Raw genomic sequence first — 13,655 nt, forward strand, 5'->3', positions numbered from 1 at the left:
ATAATAACCAAATATTATCACATTATTCTAACTATACTTGATAGTATGTATATTATGTGATATTGGTCTTATTCGCCACAACAGATACAGGCTATAAAGTCCACATGTGTTTAACACAATTAGCCATCCACTGATGGGCATCAAGAACCAATCTCACAAAATACACATATATTTGATTTGTGGAGTTACAACTATATTTGTAATTACTAGTGTTTACCCATAATTAGTTTCTTAGGAGTTACCTTACTTAAATATTTGAAGATTTTAAAATAACACAAGAAAAGAAGAAGAATGAGAATCATATTAACATATTAACAGAGAGACAATTCAAAAATTGAGTTTGTATAAGTCTCATTAGGCTGCCCATAGTACAAATATATTGTTAGTTGCTAGCTGTATGAAGGTGGATCTCCAGGGAAGAAGGATTATAGGTAAGTGTACATATAAACAAAAATGTATAATTTTATAAGACTTACCATTACTATGATCTACATGGCTACATATACCAGAATAATAAATATTTTATTTACACAAATAAATCAGCTTTAAATCTCTTTGTTTGAGCTATATTATTAGACACGTGAGTTAATATATTTCTATTTTCAGTATCATTACAATATGTACATCCCTGTACAAGGACATTTATACACACATGGTTATGATGATGATGATTCAGATGGATGTTGTTCCAGCGTCAAACGGTGGTTTTGATATAGATTACATTCAAGGAAATAGTGATATGCAGTTTCAAAGGATTGATTACATTCACACATCGGGGATTATATAAGGTGATCCATGAATCGGTCATAATTTAAGTTACTTGCACTATTTCTTAATTGGCATAAAATAATATTCGCATTCCGATTACCGCAGTATTTAAAACATCAGTTATGTCAGTTGAAGTTTGGTTATTTTTATTTAGAATTTTCTTTAGTTGTGTGGATGATTCAATATTATGGATTTCATTAGCTATCTTATTCATTTCATTTAGCATTGTTGGAAAAAAAACTTTCAAAATAACTTACTGTGCGACATAAGGGAGGATCAACTATCTGTTTGTGCGAAGGGAATACCCATAGAGTGTCTCATCATGTATAAAAGGTTCAATAATATCTCTTAAATAATCTGGTGTTTCATTATTCATTATTCGGTACATTAAAATGACTTTATGTTTATATCTTCTGTATTCTAATGTTTCCCATCCTAATTCTTTGTATAATTTAATATCAGATGTGCCTTTACGTAGGCCTGTTATTAATCTTGCAGCCTCTAGCTGTATTGATTCTAATAGATCTTTTTGAGCTCGAGTACAATTATCCCAAACAATATCTGCATATTCAATTACTGGTCTAATATAAGATATATATATATAGTATTTAGGGATTTCCTATCAATTTTGTTCTTAAGCAGTCTTAATATATTTAGTCTTTTAAAAGCTTTATCATATACGTTTGAAATATGTAGATTCCATTTAGCATCATCACTAAGTGAAAGACCAAGGTGTGTATGTGTTTTGTTTTCAGTAATAGGATTATTATAAAAGTGTATAACAGGATGATTTTTAACAGTTTTCCTTGAAAATAACAGACTCTGTTTTAGCAGGATTAAATTTGATGTCCCATTTAGTGGCCCATGTTTTGATATTATTGAGATCATCTGACAGTTTTTGGGCTAATTCTTGGGGATTATTATCACATATGCCATATAAGGAAGTATCATCAGCAAATAGCTTTATTTTGTTAGAGACACAATCAACAATATCATTAATATAAATTAAAAACAGTAGCGGTCCGAGGACTGAGCCTTGAGGAACTCCTGCTTGGACCGGATTAAAAGTTGAGGAGTACCCTTCGGTAGTAAATCTTTGCTTTCTTGATGATAAAATTTTTTTGAACCAATTTAAAAGATTACCTATAACTCCATATGATTGTAATTTGTAAAGTAGACCATCATGCCAAGTTCTGTCAAATGCCTTACTGATGTCGCAGTATGTATCTTATTTCTTTATTTTGATCTAGGCAATTAACTATAGTATGGTAAATGGACAATAATTGGTTTACAGTTGAGTCTTTGGGAGTAAAACCTGATTGGTGTTTAGTTATAATTTTATATGTTGAGAGGTAGTTATATAGGTATTTGAAAATATTTTTTCTAACATTTTACTTAAGCATGAAGTAATAGATATAGGCCTATAGTTAGAAACATCATTAATTTGCCCTTTACCTTTGTAAATTGCATTAATATCTGCCATTTTCCAAATAGAGGGAATTATACCTGTTTCAATTGTCTTGTTATAAAGGAGAGTAAGAGGCAGAAGTAAGGATGGTTGTAGTTGTTTTATTATTTTAGGAATTATATCATCAGGTCCAGCAGGTTTATTACCATTCAGTAAAAATAACTGATCTTTAACATCCTGCTGAGTTATAGTAATATTAGAAATGGAGTGGGTAATTTCAGGTAGTGGTTCAACATCTTCAGAGGTAGAGGATATGGATAAAAAAATACTTATTTAAACACTCAGCTTTATCAAATGGATGTTGAATGAAGGAGTTATTATTAATAAGAGGGGGTATGGAGGTGGATTTATTATTGATATATAAAACATTACGTGCAATTTTCCACCATTTATTAGGGGGAATAGATTTATCAGATAGAGATTTTTGTAGATTTTCAACATATGCTTTTTTTGCTTCCCGTATCTTACTTATGGTTTCATTTCTTTTGATTCTATAATTTTCCCAGTGGAGTGCAGAATTAGACGATTTTGCTTTCCTATGTGCTCTGTTTCTTTGTCTCATATGTAATCTGATATCATTATTCATCCATTTTTTATCGTTTGGCCTAATTGTAACATATTTACTAGGAATACATTCCGTTATAAGGCTTTTTATTGTATCACATAATATGTTATTAAACTCATTCGCATCATGTCTATTTTATAAGGCTTTCCCAATCTTTTCCCAAGATAGTTCTGTTCATTTTATCAAAATCAGCATCTGGATAATTAAGAATTTTTTTACGATATGAGTGTTTTCTAAAAACTGTATAAGAAATATTGAAATTAATAAATGAATGATCACTACATATAGGAGGAAGTACGCATGCATTTTTTATAATGTTTTTGTTATTGGTAAAACAATATCAATTGAAGTTGCTGATGTTGGAGTGATGCGAGTATGTTCACTAATTAAGTTAGACAGATCAAATTTAGACATCAGTCTACCAAGATGGGAGTGCGGTTGAAGATTGGTCATATTGATATTTATGTCACCAGTGATTATTATATCCATATTTGTATCAATGGCTTTCTCAATGACAGTGTCCAATATGTCCCAATACAGAATACAGGAGATTCGGGTCTATAGAGACAGGCTAAAAGAAATTTATGTGACTCTATGTGAACTTCTATCCATAGCATCTCAGCTTCATCATGCTCTAGATCATATCGTCTATAAGTAACAATATTTTCTTTGTAGTATATTAAGACACCACCACCAGGGCCAGTTTTTCTGTCCAATCTATAGATATTCTCGGAATAACCGGAGATTTTAAGTTCAGAATCAGAAATTGTAGGGCTAAGATGTGTCTCAGTAATACATATAATATCACTGTCACTTAATTCTGTCTCAACAATATCAGTTTTATTTTTTAAAGATCTTATATTAAGGTGCGAGATTTCAAGGTTATGCATAGGGCCTGGATTAGGTTTTATATCTTTACTCCTGATTAATAGAATATATGCAACATAGAGAATAAACAATAGATTTCTGATATCGATTAAATTCATATAGTGCATGCTGTTATTTATATGTGTGTACGTGTAAATATTGCGTTGGTTGTTTTTTGTATTACCCCTGGTGATCCTCCATGCCCTGCCACATGGCGGGCACGCCGCCTTAGTAACCCGGATCAATTAGATACATAGAAAAAATGATGAGTATATAGCGTGGCAAGGACATGTGATACAGCTAGCGTACAATAATAATGAGACTGGGCAGGCATTGGTATGATTACAATACGTTAATAAAGAGCTTGTGTAAATGAGCATTTGACTCATTAACAAGAATATCAACATTAAAGACATATATGTACAAGTAATTACCATATATGATGGCAGTTTCCGTTAAATCAGCTATTCGCATGGATGTATTGGACGATCAGCATTTCCATTTGTTTACATTTACACAATAAGTCTCTCAAGTGACCATGATCTGCATCGCTATCATCTGAGCGTTTTTGAAGTGCTTACCCTTTTGATGGTCATTACAGTTTGTTCAAATATAAAACGGCGTATAAAGAAAATAAAAATATGGATTGATGATATATATTTTAAATCATCGTTACCAGGGACGTATACGTATATAAGTCATTATCTTTACCGAGCTATTAAGCAATAATCAACATATAATTAAACCGTTATCAAGTTACGATAAATATATGTTATATACAACATTGCGAACCACTATCTATAATCCAATGAGTCGGATTTATGAGTACTAGTATTGGTAAACACGCAAAAAACAAAAACATAACTACACGTGGATCGGTGATCTTATCAAGAAAGGTGACAAAGTAATTATATTTACACAAATTTGGAGTTAGTGTGCTTAGACGCTTAATCTCATGATATATGAAGTGAGATGTCAGTTATTGGGAATTACAATGTATATTTTCATATCAGAAGAAGTATCTACAGAAATGAGTATGTATACTGAAACAATGTTGATTTTGTTTATAACAATATACATCATATTTTCATGCAAGACTGCATGACGATCAGATTACTCATGAATCTCTAATAGGCCTGTATTTGCATAAGCTAGCATTAAATTACAAAAATATTTATTAATATTTAATAGTACACAGCATGTGTTAGGAAAAAACCAACAACATTTTAACAAGATTGAGCAGATACAACGAAGTTATATTATATATTTATAAGATTAAAAGTACACGCTACATGTATGGTTGTTACATGTACATGTGCTTGCATGCATGCATACTTGTGTACAGTGTAGTTTTCAGAATAGACATTGACTAAGCTTAAATTATTAGGCCTACAGTTTTCCTGTATATAAATAGATATTAGCTAAATCTAATCATCCCGAAACTAATATACATTTAATGCATTAACCATATGTATACTGTACATGCATACAATTACTTAACATTTCATGAAACAGTTTCAGCACTGTAACTAATGATTCATATTAGGTATTGCGTATAGTTAGAAGAAAAAACATTTTAATACGTAAGAGAAGAGAATTGTTGATTTAGGCTTACATTGAGTACGTGTACATGTAGTTGTGTATGCACACAGTATGTACAATATGTCAATACAAAGTAATTATATATACTTGTAAAAGTTAACAAGGTATAGGAAGACGATTATCATCATAGAGTTTATTAAAGCTATGTACTCGTAGAGCTTCTAAATTTGGCACGAGCACCTGTCATATCATATGATGTCCGGGCGATAACCGGCCTATTCACTGGATATCGTACGAATACCGCCTAAGTAGATTACGGACAACGAAGGACACTTGTACAAGCCCCAGCCAAATGTCGGGCGATGTGATTGCCGCTCGATTCCAGGCCCATCCTCGATACTCCAGAGGTTCCGATCACTTACGATATCAAAACCCCTGGATATATATATCATAGTAAAACTGGAGGCAACAGAACAGGTAATTTATTTTTTCGCATAGCTGCCTTCAATTTCACTGTGAAATAGTCCAGGAGTGAAGAGATCGTAAGTGATCGGAACCCCTGGAGTATCGAGGATGTGTAGAGATCGTAAGTAATCGGAACCCCTGGAGTATTGAGGATGTTCCCGGCCGGACATCGGGCGATGTTTAAACGATATGTGAAGTATATGTTGCCGATTATGAAATACTACGGGACACTGGAGATATTTTTACTTCGAATTAAAACTCTTGGAGGACGTCCCCGATGCTGTCTAAGAGCCACGGACACCGGCCGGCCTTGTCTGGTGTCCGACCGGAAACCAGGCAAAATGGCTAAAATTCATGCCGGGAGTACATCATAATCGGAAGGGGTTGTGACCAAAGCATAAGTGCTGAACTATACGGACTTCCACTATAAATACCGCATTCCTTGTTATCATCGTCGCATAGTTCTACAAGAAAATAGACATCTTGTGCACTGATCAGAAACTTAAAGATGGTCCACCGCTGACAAATGACATCTTTTCACTATCAAAAACACGAGCAGACGATTTAGTATTTTTCTTCAGTTAAAAAAGTTACTTACTTTACACCATTACCACCATTGCAAAGTTTGAGCTTCTAATTTCACTTCAAGTTAAAGTTACAAAAAATAATTAATTGCATCCTGAAAAAATTCCGTGGCACTATATCCTATATGGAATTAAGTACTGATTGCGCATGCACCATAGGCAAGATAAATTATTTTATAATATTTTTTGTGTTAAATAGACATACATTTACACGATTAAACACCAATTATTGTTCAAGTGATTAATATTATTCGGTATAATTTCAGAGACTTTTACTACTTTGATTTTCGATATTTTATTTTAAATATGTTACAACATATTGAAAAATATTATTAAAGCTGACAATCCAAGTTAAAATTATTTAAATGATTTTTTTTTAAATAAGTATACTCGTTGTTCAAGAATCGTTTATGAGACATTCCCCGGTTGAGAACAGCCATTTTTGTTTTTCATTCCGACGACTCACCGACCCCTATATAAAGCGCGTGAATCGACACACGTGCGCTCATTCATGTACCCATACACCTAGCAGTCCACAGTATATATCACCTACAAATAGGTAAACAAAACCCTCACCTGTAAAACTATTTGGGAATTTTTTTAGCAAGAAAACATGTGAACTCCTCATTTAGTTGTCATTTAGATGTTTCTCAAAATAAAATTCCAACGCAAGTGAATAGAAATCCAAACAATAATCCGCCCACATATCTCCACGTATATCATCGTACTCGATGCACTCAACTGACCATGCACACTAACTACGTACCTGACCCGAACGAGCGATGTACATGTACGTTTAAAACTTGGCATATTGTATATTGAAGTGTTTTATTACTTCGTATTGGACATATGTTGGAATATAGCTGACAACACATTCATCTATTACTTCAATGAAATATTTTCAGGTGAGTGCAGTGTTTCTTTTCAATTTGACATTGTTATTTGCAATATCGGGGCATGTGTATCTGAGACAAGACATGTTTAGGATGACACGTGTGTCAAGTGTCCCGTGCTTTATATAGGGGGTTGGCCAGTGAAGGTTACTGAGCAGAGCAAAAGAAAAATGGCTGCCACTTCCTTAGATACCACACAGTCATAACTAGGGGATGTCTCAGAAACAATTTTTGAAAAAAAATATTTCGTTAATATACATTTTTTTTAATTTCAAATGCATGTTTTTAACTTAAAATGTCAGCTTTAAGCTGTGACAGAGCAAAGCCTGTGGAATTTCCAGAATATCCGTGGAGAAACAACATTGCTAGATAAGATTAAAACATGTTTAACTGTATTAAATTTATTTATAAATATTTTTGTCCGGATCCCGACATGTGGCATATTGGAATTTCAGTCAAATAACTGTATTAACAACTAATTGAGATAAATCAGTATTTGTTTCACTCTTATCTTCGATTGATTTCCATGAATATATTAATTGTTATCTCTACTAACGAAGAGAAAAACAATCTCAATATTTTTTCTAATGTGCTGTTCGCAGCTATGTTTATTCATTTATTTATATTTTTGTTAGAAAGTACAAACATGTATATACTGATCACCTGATACTCACCAGTCTACCCTTCATATTATGTATTGATACTGTACAGGTAGTTAAATTTAACATTTAAAATGTCCTCTGGCCGAGACACACCAAAGTCTATAAAAGTGGTAGTTTCTTCTCCTGCTTAGCGCTCAGCATACAGGGAGTGGGACGACTGGTTCGCCCGTTGTCAGTATAATGTGACCGGGTGGAGTGTGTTGCTTGGTGTCTTCGGCGGCATGCTTCAGTGATATAGCACTATAAAAAGGGCAACAGTTCCACCATACAAGAAGACACAACATGAACATACCGCAGTCTCCCAAAACACGCACCTCGCACAACATACACGCAACACACCGCATACATGGGAGGCCGTCCTTACATGACCATAGCTGTTAATAGGACGTTAATTAATCAAACAAAGATATACCGGTACTGAATTTGCCTTCTCATCGTACACTTGTATGTATGTAAATCGAACTAATATAAAATGACTGTCACGAACACTTCTTTTTATCCTATGCCTATCGAAATGTCGTTATAGCCGTGTTTGTCTGTTTAAGACATTTTAGGAAAGTAAATAAATCCCACCCATTATTGGAACATTTGTTTGTTTGTGTGATTAATTAACGTCCTATTAATAGCTATGGTCATGTACGAACGGCCTCCCATGTATGCAGTGTGTTGCGTGAATGTTATGCGAGGTGCGTGTTTTGGGAGACTGCGGTATATTCATGTAGTGTCTTCTTGTATAGTGGAACTGTTGTCCTTTTTGTAGTGCTATATCACTGAAGCATGCCGCCGAAGACACAAAGCAACACACCCCACCCGGTCACATTATACCGACAACGGGCGAACCAGTCGTCCAACTCCCTATATGCTGAACGTTAAGCAGGAGCAGAAACTACCACTTTTATAGACTTTGGTGTGTCTCGGCCAGGGGACAGAACCCAGAGCCTTCCAGACAGGAGCCAACGCTCAACTCATGGCCAAAAGTGAGGCGGTGCCAAGGGAGCCATTAGGAAAGATAAAGTCAGTTAGGAAGAAGAGAAAAGATAATATGCTAAATTTAGTCGCCTTTTACGATCATGCGATAGAGGCAGCAGGTACAATTCTAACGCCCTACCTGCAGGGACAATGACCTGCAGGGACATTATTGGAACATAGAACGCCAATCTATTAGACATAAAACGCCAATCTATTATATCAATGGCGTTGAATTAGTAGGTTAGTTTGGGTTCTTGATTGAGGTCTCACAGCCACGTTCAAGGATATTTCTTCCGTCATTAATAAGTAAAACGAACACGTGATCTAATTACAATAATAATTTTAATATTAAAAAAAACTCTATAATATTTGTAAAAGTGAGAAGGGTTGAGAGAGGGAGAGAGATAGAGAAAGAGGAATACACTTTGTTACACACAAATGCAATAAAAAAAGAGCGGAAAACTTTCGGTTGTAGTTTTCGTTGTTATGAACGATACACTCTCAGTGTAATAGATATATCAACAGTTTATTGTCAAGAAGCCAGTCATTGAAATATATATGTGTTTGGTGTCTTTTCAATTAAGAGTTCCAGTAGCAATCTACCTAAATTTTACCGCAACAGCTAAATTCAATATCAAATTAATTCCTCGCGTTAATTATCAAATAATTATTATTATATAGTAAAATATACATGTACATTTCATCACATAATTCACGTGGTTTCACCCGTGTAAATATGCCACTAGTGTAGAGCACCAATGAACATCAAATCCCATTTCCAACTAGAATAGTGATTTAATCTTCAAATTCCTGTGTAGTATTATTGGTGTTTGTATTTTTTGAAAATATCGGAATGGCCGGTTTGGTTAACATTCACTTCTGGAAATGGGTAGACGCTGGTGGGTTGTTGTACCTGTTAAGGTCAGGGTACGGTTCCTCTATATATTGTTCACCAACAGCCATCCTGAAATAAAAAGCAAAATGTACACAAATATAACAGCATTGACAGTAAAAACATAATTTTGATTGTGATGTCATTAGTTTGTGCGCGACAATGACGTCATGTTTGTATATAGAAATATGACGTTATGCTAACAAAAATACGACGTAATAATCGGAAGGATAAAGAACTATGTACAAGTATTCCACGGAAGTGGATGTGTCGCCTGCACAGCATCACAAAAAATAGTTATTTACAGTTGAATATATTGTTAATAATTTAGGTGAAGTAATCAAGTTCCATAACACTTGCAAATATTGATGGATTTTGAAAAGTATCAAACCCATCTAAGATCTCATTGATATAAAGCAATATACCGAATTTGGTTGAAATCGGACAATAAATACTAAAGTTTTAAATCGGAAGCCATGTTTCGACTATTTTAAGGTCCAGTAACTCTTGCAAATATTGACAGATTTTGACCAGTATGGAACCCATCTAAGATCGTATTAATATAAAGCAACATACCAAATTTGGTTGTAATCAGACAATAAATATCTAAGTTATCGAGCGGAAACCATGGATTTTTCTGTTTTGATGATTTTAAAGTCCCGTAACTCTCGACAATATTGACAGATTTTGACCATTATTGAACTCATCCAAGATAAACAATTTATGAAATTTGGTTGAAATTAGACGATAGATATTTAAGTTATCGAGCAGAAACCATGGATTTTTCTGTTTTGACGATTTTAAAGTCCCGTAACTCTAGCAAATATTGACGAATTTTGACCATTATCAAATTCATCCGAGAACTCATTGATAAAAAAACAATTTCTGAAATTTGATTGAAATTGAACGATAAATATTTAAGTTATCGAGCGGAAACCATGGATTTTCCTGTTTTGACGATTTTAAAGTCCCATAACTCTTGCAAATATTGACGGATTTATACCATTATCGCACTCATATGCGATCTCATTGATATAAAGCAATATACCAAATTTGGTTGAAATCGGACAATAAATACTTCAGTTATCGCACGGAAACCGTTTCCCGGACACCGACACCGACGCCGACATAGTGATACCTAAGTGTCGCCCTTGTGTTGCAGGCGACACAAAAATGTAACAAATATAATATTCCTTGTTTCTCGTAAGGTGGAAACTTTGATGTTTTTCACTTGTGCTCCGCGCCCATGATAATACCAAAACGCCTCCACCTCACTCGTTAAAATACATGTACATGTATAACTGTTATTCATCAAGGAACATATTATACCCTCTATGTATTAAGATATATTTTGAATACGTTTATTTGTCTCTGTCTGGGACAAATCCCTTTTTGTCGGAATGAGTGATATTTGGGAGTAATAATTTGATTATATTGGCTAATGTTTTGCAATAATTAGATTATCGACATTCAGCATCGCAACAGGTCTAACATTTTGTTTATCCTCCCATTCTCTTTCTTTTGTACAGCAATGTCAGATTTTAATTTGTTTGAGATTTTGATAAATTTATATTCGTGCAATTTTCTTGTATTTATTCCAGAAACATATCAATATTCTCCATGAGACTTATTATTTTTCATAGAAGAGATATCCAGTGATTTCGCCCGTGAACTATTTTGCATACTTCACTAGTGTAATATGACCAGGAGCGATTTTCATTGCCTGGAAATTCATTGTGACGTCAGACAGAAACAATAAAATGCCGCCAGGAAAAACAAGGTGCCGTCAGGATTACGAGAACGGCGGAATAAAATGGCAGCCTCCACTGGATTTTAGGAATACATTTTGACGTGAAATTCTTTATTATGTGGGTACTTTATTTATTTCATAAAAAGCATCTTAATTTTTTGTTCATTTCAAAAGAGCTTTTATGAAACTCGTCTCGAATTTTTAAGGTTCGCAAAAATTGAAACTTCTCATTTCATAAAATTTCATATGAAATGAACTCTCATGTGAGATCCTATATTTATATGAATCATATTGTAATCAAGAAAATAAATGCAGAGAAATTTAATGTAAATAATATTACTCTTTTGATAGTAGACTTCAATATTTCAATGTTTCATCTATTACGGTTTCCTAGTACATCCGTCCTCCGAAAGCATATAACATCTTAATTTACAGTTAAGATGATTTTTGAAATTATTCTTAGAACAAAAAAACTTTAAACTACCGATACTTCAAGATAATTGTTGCTTTAGTGTAGCTCATAATAAAAAAAATATATTTCAAACAAATTATTGACAGTGTCAAAGGGATAAGACATGAGACAATACTTGTGTCGCTACTATCATTAAAAAGATCATTCTAAGGAAAATGAAATTACATGAACGTGGGAATCCATCATTAGCATTGTAGAAAAGTTTCTCACTTTTTCTTGACGAAAGTTTTATAAAGAACGATGATAACTATGAAAAGGAGAGCCACGCCTCCGAGGACAGCCCCAATAATCCATAACTTAGAATCCTGTTGGTCCTTATCATCGTTATCCTTACGTCCATGGGTCTTCTGATGACACATTTTCGATTCCAAAGGATAACACTGGTCAGTTGTGACACATATGTCGTTCTGATATCAAAACAAAACAAAAATAACAGATTGTTGGATGTTACACAAATAATGTACATATTGTATAATTGCAATATTGCTATTCCGGTACATTGTATCTTAACAGAACATTCATTTAAATAACAATAGTACGTTATCACAAGTTATCATAGTAAAAGTATACTTTCGCCATATGCACAACTTTGTATGTTCTCAACATAGAAATGTATTTACTTTTGATCTAGCTTCAATATTGTAGCTCTAAACATGTTGCACTAATATCTTAGTATTAAATGATACATATAATGGTAGATTCGTAATTAAAATAGTCAAATCACTAAACAGGGGTTGATACTTGCATAACCAGTATTCATTATAAAAGTTAGCATTACCCTTTGTTTGCAGACAATCCGTCCTCCAGGTAGAGTGCACGACATACATGCAGAATCGAAGATTACCACTGGCACAGGATTGCTGAAGTTGTGTGCGTTGTTGGAATCGGACAGTAAAAGTTTCGTATAGCTGGATATCGAGGACCCTGGAGATCGTCTCTTCCTTATGTTACCAAGGGGACACATCACTTCACCAAAGGACTTCTGAATCCCGTCTGTAGTTAAATTATGTTCTACCATGGCTTGTTCTTGCTCGGAGTTTTGCTAAATGAAATATTTTTTTATTATTGGTCAATCAAATTACGGCTTCCAGAATCTTGGAAGTCAATTTCAAGTGACTAAGGCTGAACATGCATTTGCCCAAATGTATAGAAAGTGTAAAGGTCACAAATTATACCATTGACGATTTTGGACCAATAGGAGTATGCTATTCAGATCAGATTGGAGTGTACCTTTAAGAGTTATTTTTTGATTATTTAGTGGAATGTTTTTTGATTATTTAGTAAAATGAAAGCCTTACAAATTTGTGACATTGTAGTATTATAGCAATGTTCTGTTGTTTATTAGTTAAAATGACATAAAAAGTACATTGTGTGTTGCTTGGTGTCTTCGGCGGCATGCTTCAGTGATATAGCACTATAAAAAGGGCAACAGTTCCACTATGCAAGAAGACACAACATGAATATACCGCAGTCTGCAAAAACACACACCTCGCACAACATACACGCAACACAACGCATACATGGGAGGCCGACCTTACATGACCATAGCTGTTAATAGGACGTTAATTAATCAAACACAAAACAAATACATTACTTACAATTCTTCTTTATATTTAATGGTAAATGGTAAATCGCAATGTTTTAAACCTTTTTCAGTCACAGTTGACAAAAATAAAAGGTATTTGGAATGAAGAAGAGAAAAAAATCATTGATAGTGAGCTACTTCTGAAAAAGTTAATACAAAAATAACTAGATAGC

The 13,655-nt window shown here is 33.8% G+C and overlaps 1 protein-coding gene across 1 annotated transcript; it reads right to left on the reverse strand.

Annotated features, from left to right (window-relative positions):
• Nucleotides 1-9,106: 9,106 nt before the first annotated feature.
• Nucleotides 9,107-13,358, reverse strand: LOC138306404 (uncharacterized). The gene is made up of 3 exons (XM_069246846.1): nt 12,676-13,358; nt 12,108-12,304; nt 9,107-9,747 (listed from the first exon to the last, which is right to left on the reverse strand). The coding sequence occupies exons 1-3, from the start codon at nt 12,913-12,915 to the stop codon at nt 9,657-9,659; spliced, it is 528 nt and encodes a 175-aa protein (XP_069102947.1). The 5' UTR covers nt 12,916-13,358; the 3' UTR covers nt 9,107-9,656.
• Between the last annotated feature and the right edge of the window lie 297 nt (nt 13,359-13,655).

Source organism: Argopecten irradians, chromosome 13 (assembly GCF_041381155.1).
Source record: "Argopecten irradians isolate NY chromosome 13, Ai_NY, whole genome shotgun sequence".
NCBI classification, from domain to species: domain Eukaryota; kingdom Metazoa; phylum Mollusca; class Bivalvia; order Pectinida; family Pectinidae; genus Argopecten; species Argopecten irradians.